This window comes from Mobula birostris, chromosome 9 (assembly GCF_030028105.1).
Source record: "Mobula birostris isolate sMobBir1 chromosome 9, sMobBir1.hap1, whole genome shotgun sequence".
NCBI lineage: Eukaryota > Metazoa > Chordata > Chondrichthyes > Myliobatiformes > Myliobatidae > Mobula > Mobula birostris.
In genome coordinates, this window is record NC_092378.1 from 115,344,121 (window position 1) to 115,368,843 (window position 24,723).

Below are 24,723 nucleotides of genomic sequence, written 5' to 3' on the forward strand. Positions count from 1 at the left end.
CTGTATGTAATTTACAACAGCTGTGCCATTTATGTTAAAAGATGGATTTGAATTTGAAGACTGAAGGTATCCTTCGGAGCAGAGTGTTGCCAAGATTTTGTAGTGGGTCTATTTTATATGCATGGGAAAACACAAGCTATCCTGATGCTCTTTGCCTTCATGGTGTTGTATGTGTTGATGCACAAATTGTCCTTGACCCTGGAGAGCCAATTTTTTTTGGCTCCCTTCTAGTCAGTTCTGCTTGCTCAGGGATTTGCAAAGACTAAAGGTTCAACTAAAATTGTCTTGCAGAATTAGTATGGAAATGGAGCAAATTGATAAATGTACTCATTGTGTTCTTTTAATAATATAAAGAAGTCATTAAAATGGAAGAGTTTTGCATGTCCTGCAGGAGTTTTCGTAAAAATGCAACTGCTGATGAACAGAATTTTTTGTTTCCTCTACAACGCTGCAGACATTGGGACACAATGTTTAGGATTATGTAAAAATAATAACATTGCTGGTGCTTGCTAAGGATATATGCTAATAGCAACACACATCAAAATTGCTGGTGAACGCAGCAGGTCAGGCAGCATCTCTAGGAGAGGTACGGTCGACGTTTCAGGCCGAGACCCTTCGTCAGGACTCCTGACGAAGGGTCTCGGCCTGAAACGTCGACTGTACCTCTTCCTAGAGATGCTGCCTGGCCTGCTGCGTTCACCGGCAACTTTGATGTGTGTTGCTTGAATTTCCAGCATCTGCAGTATTCCTGTTGTTTGATATATGCTAATAGTTGTTTAGCAGGAAGGATGGTTAATTTGAAGAATCTTGGACTAAGGCAAAGAGAGGGCTGTACCTTTGCCAATTAGAACCTTAAAAACTGGACGCAAGAGGGAAACTTAAAAATGGTAATAAAGCACCATCACTACAATCCACTATATTTTGCTTTTGTCATTAGTTTGCAGTCTCTTGTGTCTCCTTAAAATACATAGTAGTTGAAAGGAATATTAAGTGGATTTTCGACTGTCCATGTTGCTGAACAGCATTTGTTCCATTCAAATACAAAATCCTGATTGAGATTTGTCATCTAGAGAACTACTCTCATGTTCCACAAGTGTGTATTGTGAGCAGCTACCTTGGATCTAAGGGCAACTTTCAAGGTCAAGGTGAAGTTTATTGTCATATGCACAAATATGTGTATGCACAGGTGCGATGAAAAAACGTTTTCGTGGTAGCATCGCAGGCATCATAAAAGCAGCATTCACAGGAAAAAAACACCCATTAAACGCATTTTTACAGTTTAAAAAAAACACAATTAGACCAAAAAGGAGCCAACATAGATGTTTAAAAGGGGATAATTTTTTGTTCTGCTTGGAGGCTTATGGTAACATACTGCAAAACCTTTGTTACAGGTAAATACCCAGCTATATAGCACCAGGGAGAAGCAACAGCTAGCTGACCTAATAGGAGCCATGCTGTCTTACAACCTTACGTATCACCAGGAACGGACGCCTGAGGGACAGTACATCTACTTATTAGACCCGTAAGCATCCTCTCTATTTTCTCAAATTTCTGTTCATCGTTTTAGGTAAAAATCACAATCTGTTTAAATATTCCTACGTATCCTGGCAAAGCTGAATGTATAAACTAGAAAAATTACTTGAAGACGGGTTTAGATGCTTCTAGGAGTGGCCTGAGCCTAACAACTATATTGGGTAAGTTGATAGCAGTTATGTGATGCTTTTTTAAAAATGTAATAAAGTAAGTTATACCGAGGCCAGAGGGATTTATCCACATTGGAATGGTTCAGATATTGAAAATTCAGTCCTTGACAAGCCCTGGATTTGGGACTAATACAGACCCTTAAGGAGAAGAAGAAAGCCCTTAACTCCAAGTGGAGTCATCGGGACGCTGTCATGACAGCGTTTTTTTAGCAGGCTTTCTTATTTCTATGAGGCCGAGTTGCTAGCTCGACGCTCAACCCTGCACGGATAGAAAACGTGCAAGGGAGCTGGCTGGATTTGAACTTGAAACTTCTACGTGGAAGCTGTTCTAAGTTGAAGCTGATAATGTAACAGTTTCAGCTTCTCTCCTCTCCTTTTCTTCCATGGTCCACTGTTCTCTCCTATTAGGTCTTCACATCTTCTACCTATCTACTCCCAGCTTCTTGGCTCGTCCCTGTCCGCCACCGACCTGCTTTCTTCCTCACCTGGTCTCACCTATCATGTTCCAGATTTGTACTGTTTCTGCTTCTCCAAACCTTATTCTGGCTTCTGCCCCCAGAAACGTCGACTGTTTACTCCCTTCATAGATGCTGTTTGAACTGTGTGTGTGTGTGTGGTAATGTAACATAACTGACAGATCAAATAAGTAATTAAGGAGAAACCTGCTTGAATTCGTGGAGTCATACAGTACAGAAACAGGCCCTTCAGCCCAGCAAGTTCGTGCTGACCATCAGCTTCCCCACTACCCTCCAATTACGCTCATCCAGTTATCAATCTCACTTTTTGCTCTTCCCCCACATACTCATAACTCTGTCAGATTCTACCACAAACCTACACACTAGGCACAATTTACAGTGACCAGTTGGGCTACCCAACCTTGTACGTGTTTGTAATATGGAAAGAAACCAGGGCACCCGGAGGAAACCCAGCAATTAAAGGGAGAACGTGCAAACTCCACACAGACAGGAGCTGAAGTCAGGGTTGGGTGTGGTTCTCTGGATCTGTGACACACTGTTTCTACTAGTTGCACCACTTGCTTAGAATATGGAACTTGCTACTAAAAGCAGTTGAGGCAGTTAGCAATGGGAGAACCAACTAAGTAGGTGAAATGGAAAGGAATAGCAGGAAATGGAGAAGGGAAGATGGAGTAGGAAAGTACAGAGTACAATTACTAGGTTGGACTGACGAGGGGTTTGTGTTGTAAAATGTGGCTCCTGTGCTGTAAATTCTACATAAAGACTCCTAAAAAGCACAGAGAGCAATTGGTCTGCTAGATGAATTAGTGAAAGGGATTCACTGAGTGGAATCACTGTCATGCTGTCAGCATTCTGGGATCAAGTTTAGCTTTATCAAAGCATAAAAGTATATTTTTTGATTGGAATTGTTTTGGGTTTTCATTCAACAGCAAGTTGAAAGATTGGGTTCAGAGAGAGGAACCAGAAGAGCAGTAACCTGAGTCCTGTTCTGGTTAGCTGCAGCAGTTTATATTTGCATTGTACTCTCAGTGTCATCAAAAATATCCCAAAGTGTATCACCGGAGTGTCATAAGGCCACATGACAGTAACCCAAAAGCTGAGATGATATATTGGTCGAAGAGAGGTTTTAAAGAACATCATAAAGGAGGAGAGAACAGCAGAGGCACTGAAGGAGACATTTCATCCTGACAGTTTAGCTCCTGAGGGCACAGCTTCCAGTAGTGTTATGGCCATCAGGACTTGGGAGTTCAAGATGTATTATAGTCTTGGAAATTGGTAGATCTTGAGTAGATTGAGCAGATTCCATTTAAATCTATCATTAGGTTATCTGACTTTTGCGTCAAATGGCCAAATTTGGTTTGTGAGCTATTTTTAGAAACATAGAAACATACTTGGTACTCTATGGTTGCTGTTCCAACAACTACGTTAATAAAGCCCCTGTGGCAGGATGCCCTATGTTAGTGTATGGCAACAGATGCTGCTCTAACACAGACTGAAGCAAGACTTTCCAGGCGCAGATCCATGGTCTCGTGAGACTAACAGATGCCACCACTAATGCATCAACATGACAGAGTTCTCTCTGCATCTAACTAATGTATTTCAAAGTCATCAAAAAAAACGGGGCAAAATGCTTGAATACTACACAAGTCAACAGGATGCATTATTGAGAAAGAATTGGCATAGTATCTGGGAAATAATGCAAAAGTGGAAAAGTCACAACCCGGTGAATAATAACTATTGTATAATCTCATCTACAGATGGACTGTTCCTTTCCCTCATTTGTTGACAAAAGTATTTACAACATCCTTCAGATGCCTCAAGGTGCTTTGAAATGCTTAACATAGTACATTTGACAGCCAATCCTAACAGCTCCAGGTTTGTAAGCCAGTTGAATGATAAGGGAGAGATCCACCATTACACATAATTGGTTTCATCATGTTCTTCAACTGATATTAAAGAATAAACAAATCCCACAATAATAATTAAGTAGAATAGACTGCCTGATCTAAATGCAAGTAATGTGTGTTTACTGAATATTTCCAGCTCGTAGAAACTGATTTGAAGAAGATGCTGCAATAAAACCACTCCTAAATAATATTATGATATGAAACGAGATGCATTTCCATCCTGTCCTGGTAGCTCCTGAGTTCAATGTTGTTAAAACAACACATCTACAAATTTGTTAAATTTATTCAAATTTAGTAAGGGTGTTAATCACTTTTCTTACTGTATCTTCCGGGGGATGCTGGCAGGCGCTAACAAATCTTGTTTTGCTCCTGACAGTAGCTTTAACTGTTCTAATTTATTTCAAGTCGGATCCTCTTGTTATTTACTGTAGCCATTGTATAATTAGTCTGCGATCAAACTGAAAAGCTGCTGCACCATATTATTACAAAGTACAACTGCCCTTGGGCCTATACAAGAAACAGCTGTCACTCCTCATAATCTTGTGGTTAATCTGCCAAAGTATTTTCAGTGTAATCATACTGATATATTATTTTGAAGTGTACTTCTCTATTAGAGAGATAGACAGATAATTTATTGATCCCAAAGGAAATTAGTGTTGCGGTGGCATTAGAAGTGCACAGATATACAAAATATACAAATATTAGAAGAGAAGTAAGAAAGAATAAAAAAAAAGTTACCTCCAACAGTCTTACGGTGGTGGGGGGGAGGGGGTTGTCATCACTTCCCTGGCTATAGGTTGACTCATTATAGAGCCTAATGGCCGAGGGTAAGAATGACCTCCTATAGCGCTCTTTGGAGCAGTGCAGTTGTCTTAGCCTATTTCTTAAAGTGCTCCTCTGTTTAGCCAAGGTGGCTTGCAGAAGGTGAGAAACATTGTCCAGAATTATCCAGATTTTCTGTAGGGTCCTTTGTTCTACCACAGCTTCCAATATGTCCAGTTTGACTCCTATAACAGAGCCAGTCTTTCTAAACAGTTTATTGAGCCTATTGGCATCACCCGTGTTGATGCCATTGCCCCAGCACACCACCACATAGAAGATTGTTCTGGTGACAACAGGCTGGTTGAACATGTGAAGGAAAGTCTTGCATACTCCAAAGGACCTCAGTCTCCTCAGGAAGTAGACTCAGGCCCTTCTTGTGTTGGTGCTCTACTCGAGTCAAGTAATTACACCAATTACTGACAAGCTGCTGAGTTTCCAGTATTGTAATATACACGAGCTACTTTGCAACTGGAAATGAGAAAGATGACAAATCACTTGCATGACATTTATACAGAAGTGGACAGCTTGCAAAGTCATTTGAGTGTACTTCCTGTTGGCTCCAACTGAGTACTTAATCCTTTGCTTTCCATTGTTCAATAGTCAACAGTTTTGTTTGGAAGGATCAAAGCGTCATTACTTTAGGGTTAAGTTGTCTGCCTGCAAGTGGAAGAATAGAATGGAGCAGTCTCTGGTGGAGGCTGAGTAATTGCATGCATTAGCCAGACATGATACCATTATGCATGGCACTACCGATAATGGAGTAGCTAACTGTTGGAAGTTCAGGGTGATAACTTCCTTCCCGGCCCTCTTCCTCCCCTTTCCGATTCCACTTCTCACCTTCCTTATTTATAAGATTTCACTGTCTGCAGTCTCTTGCTTCCACATTACCTTCTAACTTCTATTTCTGCCTCCACCCTCCCTTTCCTTTCATGGTTCCATCTACGTCTTTTTCCTCCTGTTTTCTTACCTATCACCTGCCAGTCACTGGATCCTTGTTTGAACACTGCCCACCCCCTCCATCTGGTCTGGTCCTTTCTGTGTATCATCTTCCTCTTCACCTGGTTCCACCTGTCACCAGACAGCCCTTGCCTCGCCCTTCTAACTCACCTTTTTACAATGACTATTTCCCCTCTAGACACAGTCTCCATGCAGGTTCTTGACCCAAATCGCTGACTCTCCCTTTGCTTCCACAGATCCTACTTGATCTGCCGAGTTCCTCCAGCAGCTTGTTTTATTTTGTTCCAAACTCTTATCATCTGCAATATCTTGGTAACTGAAATTCATAGGTATAGCCTTCTACTGAAGTTAGGAATTTCTCTCTTACCAAATCTGAAAGGATTATTCCTCTTCTTACAAAATAAGCACCCTCAGCTCTAACTTCCTTGTTTGAATACATCCAATCTGAATTGCCAAACCTGCCACAGAGCTAAAACAGAAATCAAAGTTATCCTTCTTCAATACCACTCCATCAGCTGCACTCATCCCATTCCATTGTTCATCCTGAGCATGGACACAGCTTCTCCTCCCAAGTCCAAGTCAACATTGGTTTCTCATTTAAATAATGCCTTCTCCAGAAACTTGCAGTATCTATCATTTGTCTACTAACGACACTCTCTTCACCATCACTTGTGTTGGCCCCTCCACTCTGAATGAGAATCGGGTATCACTGTCGTATACAATGTGAAATCTGTTGTTTTGTGGCAGTCCAGAGATATAAAATTACTCTAAATTACAAAGTAAATAACTAGTGCAAAAGAAAATAATGTGGCAGTGTTCGTGGGTTTATGGACCATTTAGAAGTTAAAGCTGCTTACCCTTTCCACCACTGACCCCTCAGTGAGGGCTAGTGTGTGTTCTCTGACTTCCCCTTCCTGAAGTCTGAGATCTGTTCTTGGGCTTGTTAACATTGCCTGAACTTGTAAAGGGTGTTGCAACAACAAACTCGCACCCAAATTGTCCAACATCCATTACAGGGTGAACATATCATTCCTGTAGGTAAATGTTCAAAAAAACACCTATCATTTTTGTGTCTATAAAAACTCTTTGTTTCCCAGACATTTTCCATTCCCCGGTAACTGGATGAATGAAAAATAATCATTGGTCATCTTCGTATCTTGAAATGGAGTGCAGTTTTGAACCTTGTGTCCTTGAAGCTATCGCCTTTTCCATCTCTGTACTATCGCTCAACATCAGCCTTGATCGGTGCATCACTGTAATACTGAGCTAGTATAGAGCTGCAACTCAGCTCCAGCAACCATGGGTCCTCAAAAGCTGTGGGAGCTTGGATCCTTCAGATCAGCTAATGAGACAGGCAAGACATTGGATTAATATTGACTTGCATTGCATGAGAGACTGAGCTTGCATTTTGTGCTCTAATCTATAGAATGGCATTTGAATCCACAACATACTCTCTGAGATGAGTGCTATCAGCTAAGCACAGTTGAAACTTAACCTGCTGAGACAAAGCTCCCCCTTAAGCCTTGAAGAATTAATTACTGATTTTTTTTGTTGTTGAGGTCCATGTTTTAAGAGCATAGAAAATAAGAAATAAATTGGGGAATGGCTTCTTCTGTTCCTTGAGTATGCACTGCCATTGCACAAGATAATGGCCGATCTTCTATTTTCAGCACCATTTTCTATCTTGTATCTGTAGTCCCTTAATTGGTCATTAAAAAAAATCTCAGTTTAGAAGTCAAATGCGACTAGCTTATTTAGGCATCTTGATCAGCATGGACAAGTTGGGCTGAAGGGCCTGTTACCATGCTTTATTACTCTGGGAATCTAAGTGCCCATGAGCGATCTCTATAGTGGATTAGATCTACAAGCCTGTAAATCAGAGGTGTAGTTCTACCAACAGAGGAATGGACTAAACTAACTCACTGTCTGACATTAAGGCCTTGAGCTATTCAACCCAGTGAATATTATAACACAGTAAAATCGACAACAGTCTGCCTTAATTTTAATTTTGCAATTTCTGTGATGTAGGTTTTTATAGTAACATTCATGTGATTTCAATACATACAGTCTGGCGATCAGTTACTTCAAAGGTCAAATTCATCTGCTTATATCTGAAAATCCCTCTCTTCAGCTCATGGCTTAGTGAATGTTGCATTTCTGTCTCGTTTCCTTTACATTCACAAATCTCCAATTCTCCAAGAACTGAAGAGAAAATCCCCTGACAAGAGTCTAAAACCAACACAGGGGGAGCTACTCGTGATCAACACACAGCTAAATGATTATAATATGCTGGCATCTGGAAGACAGAAATAACCACTCATTTAATCAGTTCCACAGACAGATCACCATCAACTCTCCTTGATTCTGTCTTGGGGCACAGTTCACTGCAGTTTACACAGAGGAAGCAGTCGGTGTGAGAGAGGATGTGTTCGTCTACAGCACAATCTGAGACTAACCGGCCATCAGTTCCGATCCACCACCTTACAATTCAAGCGCGGTGCGATGAGACAATCCTGATAACTAACTGGGTGTTGCCCCTGGCTGTGGCTCTCTTCCTGCTTTGGCTCATCTACGCATTCATCTACCTGCCAGCTATAATGCATCGGTCAATGGTGGAGAACGCAATGAGAAACCTCTCACAAGATTTTGAGTACAAACACGCTGGTCGCCTCAATTTAAATTAGAAGCTTAAATTCTGACAGAAGCAAGGGACAGGTGGGTGGGAGGGATGTTTGGAAATCACGCTGACCAGTTCAGTCATGCAAAGACGCTTTTACTTGGATGCTCATTAATTTACTACAGATTTATTACTGCCTTTATCACAGCCTATTCATTTTGGGGAAGGAGAGATGAGAGTGGCAATCTTCTCAAGGTAAAAACAGTGTTTAGAAATTATGAACTTGGCCCAGCCTTCTAGATTACTAATCTGTAGGTTTGATTTCAACAGAAGACGGAATTGAAGGCTGACCCCTGTGCCACAGCCGAGAGAAGGAACAAGAAGCGTGTACTGAGTGGATTATGTTTTTAAAAGCTAATGGAGTTCTGAAGAATTTTCACTTTAATTCTGCATGAACTGGAACTACCTTGTGATATAGTAACAGTTATCCATTTTCTTTAGTAATGTCATTTCCTTTTTGGAAGTTTTCCTGACATTGCCCCATAGAGCATTCTCGAACTGGACCAAGCAGGAAGGACAGAGGGAATAAAATGAACAGACTGGATTTGATATGCTGTGTACACCACCAGGGAATCAAAACCTGATTCTCAGAAAACCTACTGACTTCTTGCCACGTGGGGTGCAGCTGCCATTCTATAAGTTGGCTCAAGTACAAAGACTGTTGTGGAATGATTTGTAAAAATTTAAACTTAAAATGAGAGCTATTGTTTTATTAGGTGATCCCGCATTTTATTCTGTTGCCGTTCTGTAGCTGTGTTAATCATGGAGTTAGTATGAGTGTCTCCTTGACTTAATCCTCCTTTTTATCAAAACACCTTGGATTTCAGCTAGCATGTTACATGATACTCCATGCAGTATTGACGGGACTATTGCACTTCAGTGTTCTTGCTTTCAGGTGAAGCTTCTGCCTTTTGAAGTTGTTGAAGACCCCAGTAAAAGGGGAAGAGGAAGCTATACTGATAAGTTTTATTCAGCTTTTGTTTCCTCTAGTAATTGGTTGTTAAATGAAAGCTCTTAAAGGGCTCTTAGTTTGGAAAGTTCTGCAGGCAATTTGTTGCCATACAAAAGGCGAGTTCATTATTTTCTGACATAGTAGAGGGCAAGAATAGTTTTGCCTTTGGTGTTAGATACTATGGCTAAAGCAAACGTTCTTGATGGCTGCTTTGAATCTCTGTGGAATCACCCATGCTTCACTGATTGCAAGATGACATTCACCAAAAAATATCTTGCGTGTAAGCAGAATTTCCTCGACCGTTATATGGACTTCTGTAAAAATGCTCATCATTTCTAGTCTGTAGGGAGGAAATTTGGTAGGATGCTGAATAACTAATAATGATTGTGCTTTCTAATGTACACAAAGCCCCAGGACTGGGTGTTTAGCAAAGCTGCATTGAGCCTTGTTTGCTAATTTGTTGATTTTGGAATAAAAGTTCCTACATCTTACTTATGTAGGAATACGGTCATGTATCCAGGCATTCAAGCTAATGTTTTCAAAATACAACAACTTTAGAGATTCTCTTAAGTGTTCAAAATAACTTACTGGAATTTTCACTTAACCAAATAGTGGTTTAAAATGCTCTTTTAGATGGAGATTTCTGAGTATTATAGTGTTTTGAGTTTTATTTTGCTTAGAGATATAGCACAGTACAGGCCTGTCTAGTACAGCGATCCTGTGCTGCCTGATTACACTCATGTGACATAATAACCTACTAACCCGTACGTCTTTGGGATGTGGGAGGAAACCGGAGCACCCAGAGGAAACCCATGCGGTCACAGGGAGGATAAACAAACTCTTTGCAGATGGCAGAGGGAACTGAGCCTGGGTTTACTGATGGCAGAGGGAACGGAACCTGGGTTTACTGATGGCAGAGGGAACTGAACCTGGGTTTACTGATATCAGACGGAACTGAGCCTGGGTTTACTGATGGCAGAGGGAACTGAACCTGGGTTTACTGATGGCAGAGGGAACTGAGCTTGGGTTTACTGACGGCAGAAGGAACTGAACCTGGGTTTACTGACGGCAGAGGGAACTGAACCTGGGTTTACTGACGGCAGAGGGAACGGAACCTGGGTTTACAGAGGGCAGAGGAAATTGAACTTGGGTTTACTGATGGCAGAGGGAACTGAGCCTGGGTTTACTGATGGCAGAGGGAACTGAGCTTGGGTTTACTGACGGCAGAAGGAACTGAACCTGGGTTTACTGACGGCAGAGGGAACTGAACCTGGGTTTACTGACGGCAGAGGGAACGGAACCTGGGTTTACAGAGGGCAGAGGAAATTGAACTTGGGTTTACTGATGGCAGAGGGAACTGAGCCTGGGTTTACTGATGGCAGAGGGAACTGAGCCTGGGTTTACTGATGGCAGAGGGAACTGAGCCTGGGTTTACTGATGGCAGAGGGAACTGAGCCTGGGTTTACTGATGGCAGAGGGAACTGAGCCTGGGTTTACTGATGGCAGAGGGAACTGAGCCTGGGTTTACTGATGGCAGAGGGAACTGAGCCTGGGTTTACTGATGGCAGAGGGAACTGATCCTGGGCTTACTGATGGCAGAGGGAACTGAACCTGGGTTTACTGATGGCAGAGGGAACTGAGCCTGGGTTTACTGATGGCAGAGGGAACGGAACCTGGGTTTACTGATGGCAGAGGGAACTGATCCTGGGTTTACTGATGGCAGAGGGAACTGAGCCTGGGTTTACTGATGGCAGAGGGAACTGAGCCTGGGTTTACTGATGGCAGAGGGAACTGAGCCTGGGTTTACTGATGGCAGAGGGAACTGAGCCTGGGTTTACTGATGGCAGAGGGAACGGAACCTGGGTTTATTGATGGCAGAGGGAACTGAGCCTGGGTTTACTGATGGCAGAGGGAACTGAGCCTGGGTTTACTGATGGCAGAGGGAACTGATCCTGGGCTTACTGATGGCAGAGGGAACTGAACCTGGGTTTACTGATGGCAGAGGGAACTGAGCCTGGGTTTACTGATGGCAGAGGGAACGGAACCTGGGTTTACCGATGGCAGAGGGAACTGAGCCTGGGTTTACCGATGGCAGAGGGAACTGAGCCTGGGTTTACCGATGGCAGAGGGAACTGAGCCTGGGTTTACCGATGGCAGAGGGAACTGAGCCTGGGTTTACCGATGGCAGAGGGAACTGAGCCTGGGTTTACCGATGGCAGAGGGAACTGAGCCTGGGTTTACCGATGGCAGAGGGAACTGAGCCTGGGTTTACCGATGGCAGAGGGAACTGAGCCTGGGTTTACCGATGGCAGAGGGAACTGAGCCTGGGTTTACCGATGGCAGAGGGAACTGAGCCTGGGTTTACCGATGGCAGAGGGAACTGAGCCTGGGTTTACCGATGGCAGAGGGAACTGAGCCTGGGTTTACCGATGGCAGAGGGAACTGAGCCTGGGTTTACCGATGGCAGAGGGAACTGAGCCTGGGTTTACCGATGGCAGAGGGAACTGAGCCTGGGTTTACCGATGGCAGAGGGAACTGAGCCTGGGTTTACCGATGGCAGAGGGAACTGAGCCTGGGTTTACCGATGGCAGAGGGAACTGAGCCTGGGTTTACCGATGGCAGAGGGAACTGAGCCTGGGTTTACCGATGGCAGAGGGAACTGAGCCTGGGTTTACTGATGGCAGAGGGAACTGAGCCTGGGCTTACTGATGGCAGAGGGAACTGAGCCTGGGTTTACTGATGGCAGAGGGAACGGAACCTGGGTTTACTGATGGCAGAGGGAACGGAACCTGGGTTTACTGATGGCAGAGGGAACTGAGCCTGGGTTTACTGATGGCAGAGGGAACGGAACTTGGGTTTACAGAGGGCAGAGGGAACTGACCCTGGGTTTACTGATGGCAGAGGGAACTGACCCTGGGTTTACTGATGGCAGAGGGAACTGAAACTGGGTTTACTGATAGTAGAGGGAACTGAACCTGGGTCGCTGGCACTGTAATATCATTTACACTAACCACTACGCTACCCTGTGACTTGGGGGTTGGGGGGGGGGCTCATTATTACTATTTATAGCAAGGAGCCCATTACTATTACTGTCAGATTTTCTTCCCACTCAATAATATCATGCTTTTAAATGCTAGGTTTTTCAAAGCCTGTATGTTTTAAGGGCTTGAAAATTGCAAGTGTTGAATGTAAAGTGTGTATACTAGGGGAACAAGTGGAACTATGTACTGTAGCTGTTAGTACATTTTGGGCTATGTTGGTGCTGTTCTATGTCTATGAATGTAGCCAGTATTTCAGAATCTATTGCCTATCAGCAATCTTAGAGCTTCTTTACTCAATAACCCTTCAGCATCAGCTATATTCACAAACCCATTTGGCAAGTAAATGGAAGAAATTAAACAAAAAAAAAATTGGACTAAAATTTATTAGGAAGGTAGTGATTTTAATTGAGCTTGCAGTAACTAATGTGTAATCCTCCAGCATTTTGGTGTGAAGATGCCCTTCGCATTGCAACACAGCATAGATTGCAGATAATTTATAATGCCATGGCATTCATGTGAATATAGGCATATTGCATTTCCTCTTCTCAAGTTCCACATACGGTGTCTGTTTTGAAGACATGAGATGAAAAATGAATGGGAAGCTAGAGGATTGGGAAGCTTCTAAAAACCAATAGAAAGCAACTAAAAAAACAATAAAGAGAGAAAAGATTAAATGTAAAGGTAAGCAAACCAATAATGGATATCAGACCACTGGAGAGATAATAAAAGGGATAAAGAAATGATAGTCAAACTTTTAAGTATCTTGCATCAGTCTTCACTGTTGAAAACAACAGCAGCCTGCCAGAAATCGAGAGTGTCAGGGGGCAGAAGTGAGTGTAGTTGCTATTACTAAGGAAAATGTGCTTGGGAAGCTGAAACCAGATGGACTACATCCCAGGGTTCTGAAAGACATAGCTGAAGAGATTGTGGAGGCATTATTAGTGATCTTTTAAAAATCACTAGATTGTGGAGTGGTTCTGGAGGACTGGAATATTGCAAATGTTATTCCACTCTTTTGTTTCCCTTACTTCTTAAATAAATGAACTAATACAGCCTGACTTCAGTGATTGGTAAGATGTTGGGAGTCCATTACTAAGGATGAGGTTTCAGGGTACTTGGAGGCACATGATAAAAAAGACCAAAGTCAGCATAGTTTCCTTAAAGGGAAGTCTTGCCTGACAAATCTGTTAGAATTCTTTGAAGAAATAACAGGCAGGATAAACAAGGGAATGTCAGTAGATGTTGCTTACTCAGATCTTCAGAAGGCCATTGCTAAGGTGCCACACTCGAGACTGCTAAACACGAGCACATGCTATTACAGAAAAGATACTCATGTTGATAGAAGATTGGCTGACTGGCAGGTGACAAAGCATGGGAATAAAGGGGGACTTTTCTGGTTGGCTGCCATCAACTAGTGGTGTTCCGCAGGTGTTGGTGTTGGGATTGTGTCCTTTCATGTTATATGTCAATGATCTAGTTGATGGAATTGATGGTTTTGTAGCCAAGATTGCGGATGATGCAAAGATAGATGGAGTGCGAGTAGTGCTGAGGAAGGAGGAAGTCTGCAGAAGATCTTGGACAGATTAGGAGTATGGGCAAAGAAGTGGCAGAAGGAATGCAATGCAGGGAAGTGTATGGTCGTGCACTATGGTAGAAGTCTAGACCTTTAGTACTGTTTTCTAAAGGGGAAGCAAATTCCGAAATGCAAGGTGTAAAGGCACTTAGGAATACTCGTGCAGTACTCCCTAAAGGTTAACTTGCAGGCTGAGTTGGTGAATGTTAGCAATCATTTCGAGAGGACTAGAAAATAAAAGTGAGAATGTAATGCGAGGCTTTGTGAGTCAGAATGCACTTGGGGTATTGTGTGCAGTTTTAGGCCCTTTATCAAAGAAAGAATGTGCTGGCATTGGAGATAGTGCAGAGGAGGTTCGCGAGAATGATCCTGAGGGTTAACATTTGAGGAGCATTTGATGGCTCTTGGCCTCTACTTGCTGGAGTTTAGAAGAATAAGGGGTGTGGAGTCTCATTGAAACCTATTGAATATTGAAAGGCCTACACAGAGTGGATGTGGAGAGGATGCTTCCTAGACTGGGGAAGTCTAGGACCAGTGGGCAGAGCCTCAGAATAGAAGGACAGCCCTGTGGAAAAGAGATGAGGAATTTCTTTAGTCAGTGGGTGATGAATCTGTGGGGTTCATTGAAACAGATGATTGTGGATTCCAAGTCACTGGGTATATTTAAAGCAGAGATTGATAGGTTCGTGATTAGTAAGGGTATCAAAGATTGTGGGAAGAAGGCAGCAGGATAGGATTGAGATGGATAGTAAATCAGCCATGATGGGTGGAATAGGTTTAATGGGCCAAATGGCCTAATTCTGCTTCTATGTCTTACAGGCTTATGAGTTATAATGCACTCAAGCTTCTCTGTTTCTGTCCTAATTAAATTTCTCTAGTCCAATTAACTCCCTCTGTTGGTGGCCTGCTGCAAAATAAATGGGAGTAGTGATTTACAAATTCAATCTTGCTCTCTTTTTCTCTATGGTGCACAAAAATCTAGAAAAGAGTAGGTTTTCTTTGAAAATATCCTTCCCCACTCCAGAAAACACCAGTGAGCCCTTCATATCATCCCAAAATGGATTTTACTCCTTGAACTACTTTCTGATCCAGCAAATATGAACTCTGAGCACTGATCTTTGTGGATATATAATGTATTCTCTAGTCATCCTGTACAAAGCATTAAACTGATCCGCATATTTCTGATTGGCATTTTATAATCTGCCTAAAACCGTCAATCCTGTTCTTTTTTTTTTCTGTTTAGAGATTTGCTGTGTTTGAAAGAGGGAATAGATTTGTTTGTGACCTCAATATAGCATGTATTAGCAAACAAAAACCAAACCTACATCAAATTTGTAATACCGTCTCTAGTGGACAGACAGCAATGGTAGAAGTATGGATGTGACTATCTGCCTATTCATTAGTACATATAAAGCTGCAGTTTTGATTGTGGGCTGTACAGGTTGTGCAGTACATTCCTTGGGTGTAGACCTGAAGAAAGTGTGCAAGATGAAGTTACATTTGCTACACTTAGTTAACTCAATGCATCTACATATTTCAGACCAGGCCAGCAGCAATGCTGTGAGTATGTGGGACCACTTCTGAGGTAGCTGGTCACATGAATCAGGGATCGTCATTTTCAAATTCTGATGGGAATATGGATAATAAAAGAAAGCATTTTCAAACGATCAGCTGAAATGGTTTAAATAAAGTCACTTATTTAATCGCTAGTGCTCTGTAAACTTGAGTAAATATCTGGATAGCTGAAAACAATTTCTGGTACATGGAAAGAGTTAGGGATCCACTTCCAACTTGGAAACAGGAGGTAACATTAGTGAGAAAGGAGAAGTCCTTTGAGCTTTGGGTCTGGCATTTGTTACTCACTCATAATATTTTTTTTATTTCATCTGAGACAATGGTGTTTATCATTTATTTTCAAGTGTTTTGTAATGATGACACCTTTAGAACATTAACTTCATTATGAATGTACATTATGGGTTCTCAGTCTTATCTTCCAGTGGCTCTTGTGCGCACATGAACTGACATCACTCTAGTTCCCCAATTAACTTTAACAGCAAACCCTGTTTTCTGAAGAAATCCTTGCATTAGTAGTAAGGACCTTTTTTTTTTGCATTATAGTTTCAATGTCATAAACTCTAGTTTGGAACTTCAGAGAATAGACTGAATATTGAGTGAACAATTAGGAATACTGATCAAACTCTTGTTTGGAGAGGCATTGCTGCTAAAGTTGAGAGAATGATGATTGAAAGAATCAGATTCAACAAGAAATACCCCGAAGTGGGAATTACAGGAGAGGAGCTTGTACTTGGGTTTGAATTCTAGAATTGTACAGCACAGAGGCAGGTCCTTTTAGCCAACCATGAGATCTTCCTTTCCTAGTCCCATTTGCCTGCATTAAGACCATAACGAGTACCCCTCCAACATAGCATACCCACAATTTGCTGACCCTAGTCCTAACTCTAACTACATCTTTGGATTTGAGAGAAAACCAGAGCACCTGGAGAGAACACACACGGTCACAGGGAGAACATACAAACTCCCCATAGGCGGCAGTGGGAATTGAACCCCAATTAGTGATAGCTGGTGTTATAAAGCACTGCGCTAGCTGCTGCACTACCACGTTAACTGTTGTAATTGTAGCTGCCTCTACTATCCCTTATTCCAGATAATCACCATTCTGTGTGGAATAACTTCTCCCTCAAATCTCCTTTAAGAGTTTATTTCTCTCACCTTTAAACCTGTGCTATTTCATTCTAGACTGCCCTGCCCTGAGAAAAATATTCTATCTATCTTCTCTTTGCCTCTCATAATTTTACAAGCCTCTGTAAAGTCACCCTTCAGCCGCCCACATGCTAGTGAGAAGGAATCCAGCCTGTGCAATCTCTCCTTTTATCTACAACTCTCCTGGTGAATTTTTTCTGTCCTCTCTCTAGTGCTGCCATATCCTTCCCGTGGTGTGGCGAGTGAACAGCATACAAAATTCTTAAGTGCAGCCTAACTAATATTTTATACAACTTCAACATGACATTTAAGGTGGAAAGAGAGCAGAGGAGATTTTCGTGGATGTTCCTGGGACTTGAGGAACCGAGTTATGTCAAGAATTTGACTCAAAGATTGGTAGGAAAGTTATGAAAAGGATTTAAAAGGACCACTAAGAACTAATGCATGTCTGAGCAATCTGGATATATGTTAGAAGTAGCAGGGACCCATGTATGCTATGGAGATGTTTAATTATGCATGGTTTAAATGAGTAGCATTTTCAATATAGTACTGTGGTATAGAAGCACAAATTGAAAGATATTTATGGCTATTCATGCAAAACTGCCTTTAAAAATTGTCTGAAACATCCCAAGGCAGCCCCACAAATTCACTTCCAGGAGCATGCAAACAGCTTGCAAGTGTCATTAAAAACTTGTTTTCCAATTTGTTCTTTACACAATAGATACAGCAAAGGCTGCTAGATCAGATGGCATCCCAGCTGTACTCCTAACTCCCTGTACTCTGGAACTAACTGTTCCTCTTTCCAAGTTGTTCTAGTAAATGAAAACACAGCCATCAATATGACAATGTAGAAAATTTCCCCACCGTGTCCTGTTCACAAAAAGCAGACAAACCCAATTCCACTAATTACACCCCAGTCAATCTATACTCAGTCATCAGCACTGTGATGGCAGCTTTCATTCATGGTGCTCTCGAGTGGTACTAACTCATGATAATCTAATCACCCTGTTTGGATTGCATTCTGATCACTTGGCTCTGGACCTGAATACAACCATCGCCCAAAAATGGAGGACCAAAGAGCTGTTTTCCAGTGGTGATGAGAGTGACTGCCCTTAGTCAAGAATCTTGACCATGTATTTCACTTGTCTGGCACCTGATCGCCCCTGGATTTCTTCAGACACATAAAGCATAAAAGAGAGTCGAGACCACTGGAAAATGACGATGGAGAGGTAATAATGGGGAACAAGGAAATGGTGGATGAACTGAACAAGTATTTTCCATCAGTCTTCACTGACACTGGAAGACACTGACTGTATGGTGGACGTTCCAGAGTGTCAGAGGTCAGAAGTGTGTGAAATTGTCATTACTAGGGAGAAGGTCCTTGGAAAACTGAAAGGTCTGGCGGTAAATAAGTCACCTGGACCAGATGGTGAAGGAGGTGGCTGAAGAAATTGTGGAGGCATTAGTAATGATCTTTCAAGAATCACTAGATTCTGGAATGGTTCCAGAAGACTGGAAAATTGCAAATGTCATTCCACTTTTCTTTTCAAGAAGTGAGAAAGGCAGAAGAAAGGAAATTATAGGCCAGTTAGTCTGACCTCAGTGGTTGGGAAGATGTTGGAGTCAATTGTTAAGGATGAGGTCTCAGGGTACTTGGAAGCACATGATAAAACAGGCTGTAGTCAGCATGGTTTCCTTGAGGGGAAATCTTGCCTGACAAATCTAAGTAACAAGCAGAATAGATAAAGGAGAATCGGTTGATGTTGTGTACTTTGATTTTCAGAAGACCTTTGACAAGGTGTTACAAAGTTTGCTTAACAAACTACGAGCCTATGGTATTACAGGAAAGATTTTAGCAATGGATAAAACAGTAGCTGATGGGCAGGAAGCAAAAACTGGGAATAAATTGAACCTTTTCTGGTTGGCTGCCAATGACTAATGGTGTTCTACAGGGTCTATTGAGGCCAATTTTTTTTTAACGTTATATGTCCATGATTAGGATAACGGAATTGATGGCTTTGTTACAAAGTATGCAGACAATATGAAGATAGGTGGAGGTGCAGGTAGATTTGAGAAAGTAGAGAAGTGACAGAAGGACTTAGAGACATTAGGAGAATGGGCAAAGAAATGGCAGAGGGAATACAGTGTCAGAAAGTGTATGGTCATGCACTTTCGTAGAAGAAATAAAAGGGCTGACTATTTTCTAAGTGGAGAGAAAATACAAAAATCTGAGGTGCAAAGTGACTTGGGAGTCCTTGTGCAGGAATCCCTAAAGGTTAATTTGCAAGTTGAGTCTGTGGTGAGGAAGGCAAATGCAATGTGTTACGTACCCCGTAACTGGGTTGCCAAACCAGCAGAAATGGATCACTCAGTTGGAGTCTGGATTACTAGAACTAAGAAAGTTTTATTAAAGAAACAAGCAGCACAGTACTCTAATCAAAAGGACAATGAATGCAACAGTTCAGCAATGATAAACATACATGTACACCGAATTAAGATAACAGGATCAATCAAGCTCTATCGTTGTCTAGGGGTAAATGACCAGTTTCAAAGTGACGCAAAGTTCAGTTCAGTTCGCAGTAATCGCTACCATGGCGATGGACAGTGGGGGGGAAGGAGAGAGAGAGCAAAACGAATGAATATTCAAGGCTTCCACACAGATCTTCGCAGTCAGCTTTCGGGCGAGTCCTTTGTGATGTCATCTGAGGTCACTGACCGTGACACCCTCCGTTTCCAGATACGATCGTTTCTCTGCGGTGAACCCAGCACCCAGGCAAGAGTGGACACACACCAGGTTCCCGCCGATCGTGCCTTTCCACCCTGTGCGTCTATGGCCCGGTACTTCCCACCGACTTGTGAGAAACGCACCGCTTACAGGGTCTTGTTACCTCGGGTGTCGTGTGTGTCTTGCCTTAGCGAACCTGTCCCTTTTTATCCCCCTGCTGGGGTATCGCCTGTCCATCACTTCAAACAGTTCGGGGTTCAAAGGGGGAGCTGATCTTGACAGCTCTCCTTCCCCTTCATTAACATCTCCAAATGCTGCTCCATTGTTTTCCTTATCTCTCTCTCTCCTGAAGACAGATGGCAGACCAACTGCTGATCCCACTGTGCCAGCACAGGACAGCTACATCTTAATCTATGTGTATTCTTGTCACAAATGTTAGCATTCATTTCAAGAGGAGTAGAATATAAAAGTAAGGGTGTAATGTTGAGGCTTTTTAAAGCACTTGTGAGGCCTCACTTGAAATATTGTGAGGTTTTGAGCCCCTTATCTTAGAAAGGACGTGCTGATACTGGAGAGGGTTCAAAGGAGGTTCACAAAAATGATTCCAGGATTTAATGGCTTGTCACATGAAGAACGTTAGATGGCTCTGGTCCTGTATTCACTAGAACTGAGAAGAATGAAGGGTGGTAAAAGGCCTTGATAAAGTGGATGTTGAGAGAATGTTTCCTATAGTGAGAGAGTCAAAGACCAGAAGACACAGCCTCAGAATAGAAGTGCGTCTTTTTAGAACGGAGAGGATGAAGAATTCTTTAGCCAGAGACTGGTGAATCTATGGAATTCATTGCCACAGGCAGCTGTGGAGGCCAAGTATTTATGTATATTTCAGGCAGAGATTGTTAGATTCTTGATTGGTCTGGGCGTGAAGAGGTACAGAGAGAGTCAATGGGCCAAATGGCCTAATTCTCCTCTGTCTTACCTCCGCCAGTGGTGCATGCACCGTGACTGCTGTATGTACCATCTACAAATACTGGAATTTCTCTGCAGTCTAATCTAACCGCACCCCCCCAAACCATGCAGTCTACATCCAGAAAGGCCAATGGCAGCAAATGCATAGGAACACTAGCATCTGCAAGTTCCCCTCCCAAATGCATGCCATTCTGACTTGGAAATATATTACCAATCCTTCAAATCTATGTCTGAATCCTGGAGCAGCCTTCCCTGCAGTATGGTGGGAGTACCTTCAGAAGCACTGTGCAACCATTTAAGTCGGCAGGTCACAGGCAGTGACAGGCAAGAAATGTCAACCTTACCACAACCTCCAGTTCCTGAAAATAAACTTTAAAAAGTACTGAATCTATTCTCATGGTTTCATATTGTATAACGTCCTACTGCCCATCAACTAGAACAAAGCACTATCAGGCATAAATTCAAAAACCGTGACATAAATTAGCACAGATAGTGAAAAAGTTTATTACAACCTTTTGGCAGCAGCATAGACTGAGATTAAGAACTCCAGTGATCCAGGCTGGGGTAGCTGACGGAATAGCTGTAAATGGTTGTGAATTAAAACCTGGGTTGTGCAAGTTAAGCAATGATAGAGAAAACATTTGTGCCTCAATAAAATTGTACATTTTATAACTAACAATCACAGTACACTGCTTTTTGTTGGTTGTGCTGTCAACCTTATCTAACCTTGTTTCACAGTAATGTAGAAGATGTGTGCCGATTTCCTGATCTTCCTGCCCGGAGACCAATGACCTACCAGGCTAAACAGCTGATTGCTCGGGAGATTGAGCTGGAAAAGATGAGGCGTGTAGAAGCTTTGCTAAATACACGAAACATGGACAGAAAGGTAAACACTCCCCAAATTGACCCTACTGGCATCAATAAGTTTCAATTTTTTAATAGTTAAATCTTTTTGTATGTTGGAACCACTCTGTGAAGTAACAACTGTCTAAGGCAGGTGACACGGTCTGTGTAGCCTCCAAATTCTTTTTCCACTACTTGTTCTCATCCAGCCTTCATGCCCCATCACATCTCCTCTCCCTTCACTCTCACTGTGCTGAGATCTGTGTATGGAAGAATGGGATAATGTCACTGAGCTTGAACACAGCTTTGAGAGACCTACATAATGCAAGTGTGACCTTTTTTTGTAACAGCCAATGGTGAGCACTGAAAGCTTGCCCGAGGAGTACAAATTGTATGAATTCTGGAAATGAGGGAGGACATCCCATAATGCAGGTGCTCCTTATCACAGTATGCAAAATTTACAATGGAGCACCAGTCCATTCTGTCAGCTGCACTGTGTTGATGGTTTGATCCGGCAAATCACCTCCCAGCCTGTTTAATCACCACCCTTCAAGCCCTTCATCTTTCTTCTCCTATCCCATGTTCTTTATAAATGTGTCTCTATATTCAACTAAATCACTCTGAGGTGGTGAGCTCCAAAATCTTCACACTATTTGAATAAAAGAAGTCTCTCCTAGATCTATTAGCCATTATCTGATCCTTACAGACCCTATTTTTACGGTCTAGTGTAATAGTTGAAATACTTTGATCTAAAATTATGAAGTGATTTGATAGAGAAGGTCAAGACAAGATATGGTTTTATCCTGGCTAATTGATGTCACCAGATGATGGCTGGTTGACCTGCCATCCACCAACTCTTTGAGAGGAATCTGTTGAGTGAAGTTTTGATTAAATTAAATACTTCACGATAGCTGTACAGGTGGGAATCCAGTCTGATTGTCCTCAGAGATATATCAGAATGTTGCCTGGGATGGAGGCCTGTATGTGTTTATAAGGAGAAAATGGATGGGTAGGGTTTATTCTTTCTGTACTGGTGGAGGCTAAGGGCTGGCCTTATGCAGGTTTATAGCATTATGAGGGGTATAGATAGGCTAGGTAGTCAGGATCTTTTTCCCATGGCAGAAGAGTCCAGAACTAGAGGGCACATTTAAGGTGAGGAGGGAAATCTGAAGAGTTAAGTGTTTCAGACTGAGGGTGGTGACAGGAACAAGCCGGTAGAGGAGGCAGCAACGATTACGAAGTTTGAAAGGCATCTGGACAGTTGTTTAGACAGGAATAGTGTAGAAGGGTACATATGAGCGTCGCAGTTAGCAGGACCTGTTTCTGCGCTGTCCCTTTCGATGAGAACTGTGCAATGGCACATGCTGGCTGTTTTCCTCAAGCAGATAAGTTGTCTTTCTCTCCCTGTATGCCTCTGCTGGAGTGTGGATTCTGATAGTTCCCACAAACAATTCATTAATTTGGGAGGGAGGGGGGGAGAATGCATTTGCACCCACACATTTTTCACAATCCAGATAAAGGATTTCCATCCAAAATGTTAATTGTCCATTTCCCTCCATAGATGCTGCCTGACCTGCTGAGTTTCTCTAGCATAAGGTTTGTTGCTCATGCAGTGATTTTGCTACACATGCAGTGATCCTGCTCAAATGTCACTCACCTCCACCCACTGCTAGAATCCACAAAGTTACCACTCGCCTAGGGTAAAGGATCAGTATTGCTTTGGTGCAACAAGGAGAATTGTCATCTCCTGAGTGGCTGTTTGACTTTGCTTCCTTCCATTTTTTTCCTGAGATGAATGACCTATTCACAATTTGACATTTCAAGTTTAGCTTTCTCACAGAATGGAGCATTAAATGCTCGTGGAGAAATTGTATACTCTGAGGGACAATACAGTAATCAGTACAATCACTCCATCTGCCCATCACCCTCACACTCCTATCAGGGGGTTCCTCTCCCCTACTGTTCCCATAAGTCCTCCTACCTCCCTGCCTTGATTCCATGCTCCACATTCCTCTCCTATCAGACTTCGTTGTCATCAGACCTTCAACCCCTCCACCTACCACTTCCCAGCTTCTGCTGCATTTCCCACTCTCCCCTCCTCATCCTGGATTCTACAATTGCTTGCTGGCTTTTGCTCCACCCCCTCACCTTTTCACATGGATATTCTCCCCTCCATCTTTTGGTCCAGATGAAGGAGCTCAACCCCAATATGTTGTTTTTTTCCCATTTCCCTCCACAAGTGCACAAGTGACTCACTCACTGATCCTCCAGTTTGTTGCATGGCTACAGTAAGTTGGCTAAATTGGCAGATCTAAATTGGCTAAATTGGTGATCCAAATGTCTTCAGTTTCATCTTAATGTTATAACTGCCATGCAACTTTGTTTGTAAACTTGAGGAATGGCAAACCAACCAGTTGATACCAAAAGTGAACTGAAATGCCAACCCAGCTTGAAGAAGGCCAACTGCTGAGGCGTTCTGTGTTGATAGATGTGTTAAAGGGACTGAACTGACAGCTTATTGAACTGAGTAGATCCCAAGTAGATCCAAAAAAGAAAATGCTAGCTATTTTCATTTATTTTTAGCATCATAGTCTACTGATACCACATCACCTTTTCCCAAAGAGCATTCTGTAGAGTTATGTAGGTGGATGAGAAACAGCCGTGGAAGATTTTGTGACTTCATTGTTCTGCCCAGATGATGGATGAAATAATGTGGGTGTTAAGATTTTAAGAGAATCAGAACAAAAAGGAGATAAACCAGGAATTAGGTGAAGGTTCGGTTCAGCAACAGAAAGAAAATTTATTTAATGTGAAAAGAAACTTGTAGTTTGTATCAGCAACGCACATCAAAGTTGCTGGTGAATGCAGCAGGCCAGGCAGCATCTCTAGGAAGAGGTACAGTCAATGTTTCGGGCTGAGACCCTTTGTCAGGACTAACTGAAAGAAGAGCTAGTAAGAGATTTGAAAGTGGGAGGGGGAGATCTAAAATGATAGGAGAAGACAGGAGGGGGAGGGATGGAGCCAAGAGCTGGACAGGTGATTGGCAAAGGGGATATGATAGGATCATGGGACAGGAGGTCCGTGGAGAAGGAAAAGGGGGAGGGGGGGAAAACCCAGAGGATGGGCAAGGGGTATAGTCAGAGGGACAGAGGGAGAAAAAGGAGAGTGAGAGAAAGAGTGTGTGTATATAAATAACGGATGGGGTACGAGGGGGAGGTGGGGCATTAGCGGAAGTTAGAGAAGTCAATGTTCATGCCATCAGGTTGGAGGCTACCCAGACGGAATATAAGGTGTTGTTCCTCCAACCTGAGTGTGGCTTCATCTTTGCAGTAGAGGAGGCCGTGGATAGACATGTCAGAA

The 24,723-nt window shown here is 42.6% G+C and overlaps 1 protein-coding gene across 1 annotated transcript in view; it reads left to right on the top strand.

Moving 5' to 3' along the window:
* The window catches only part of chtf18 (CTF18, chromosome transmission fidelity factor 18 homolog (S. cerevisiae)), a 98,618-nt gene that overhangs the window by 52,298 nt on the left and 21,597 nt on the right, over nucleotides 1-24,723 (top strand). The window contains exons 18-19 of the mRNA XM_072269505.1: nucleotides 1,392-1,522; nucleotides 21,259-21,406. Coding sequence (XP_072125606.1) covers nucleotides 1,392-1,522; nucleotides 21,259-21,406 — 279 coding nt within the window. The remainder of the gene's footprint in view (nucleotides 1-1,391; nucleotides 1,523-21,258; nucleotides 21,407-24,723) is intronic.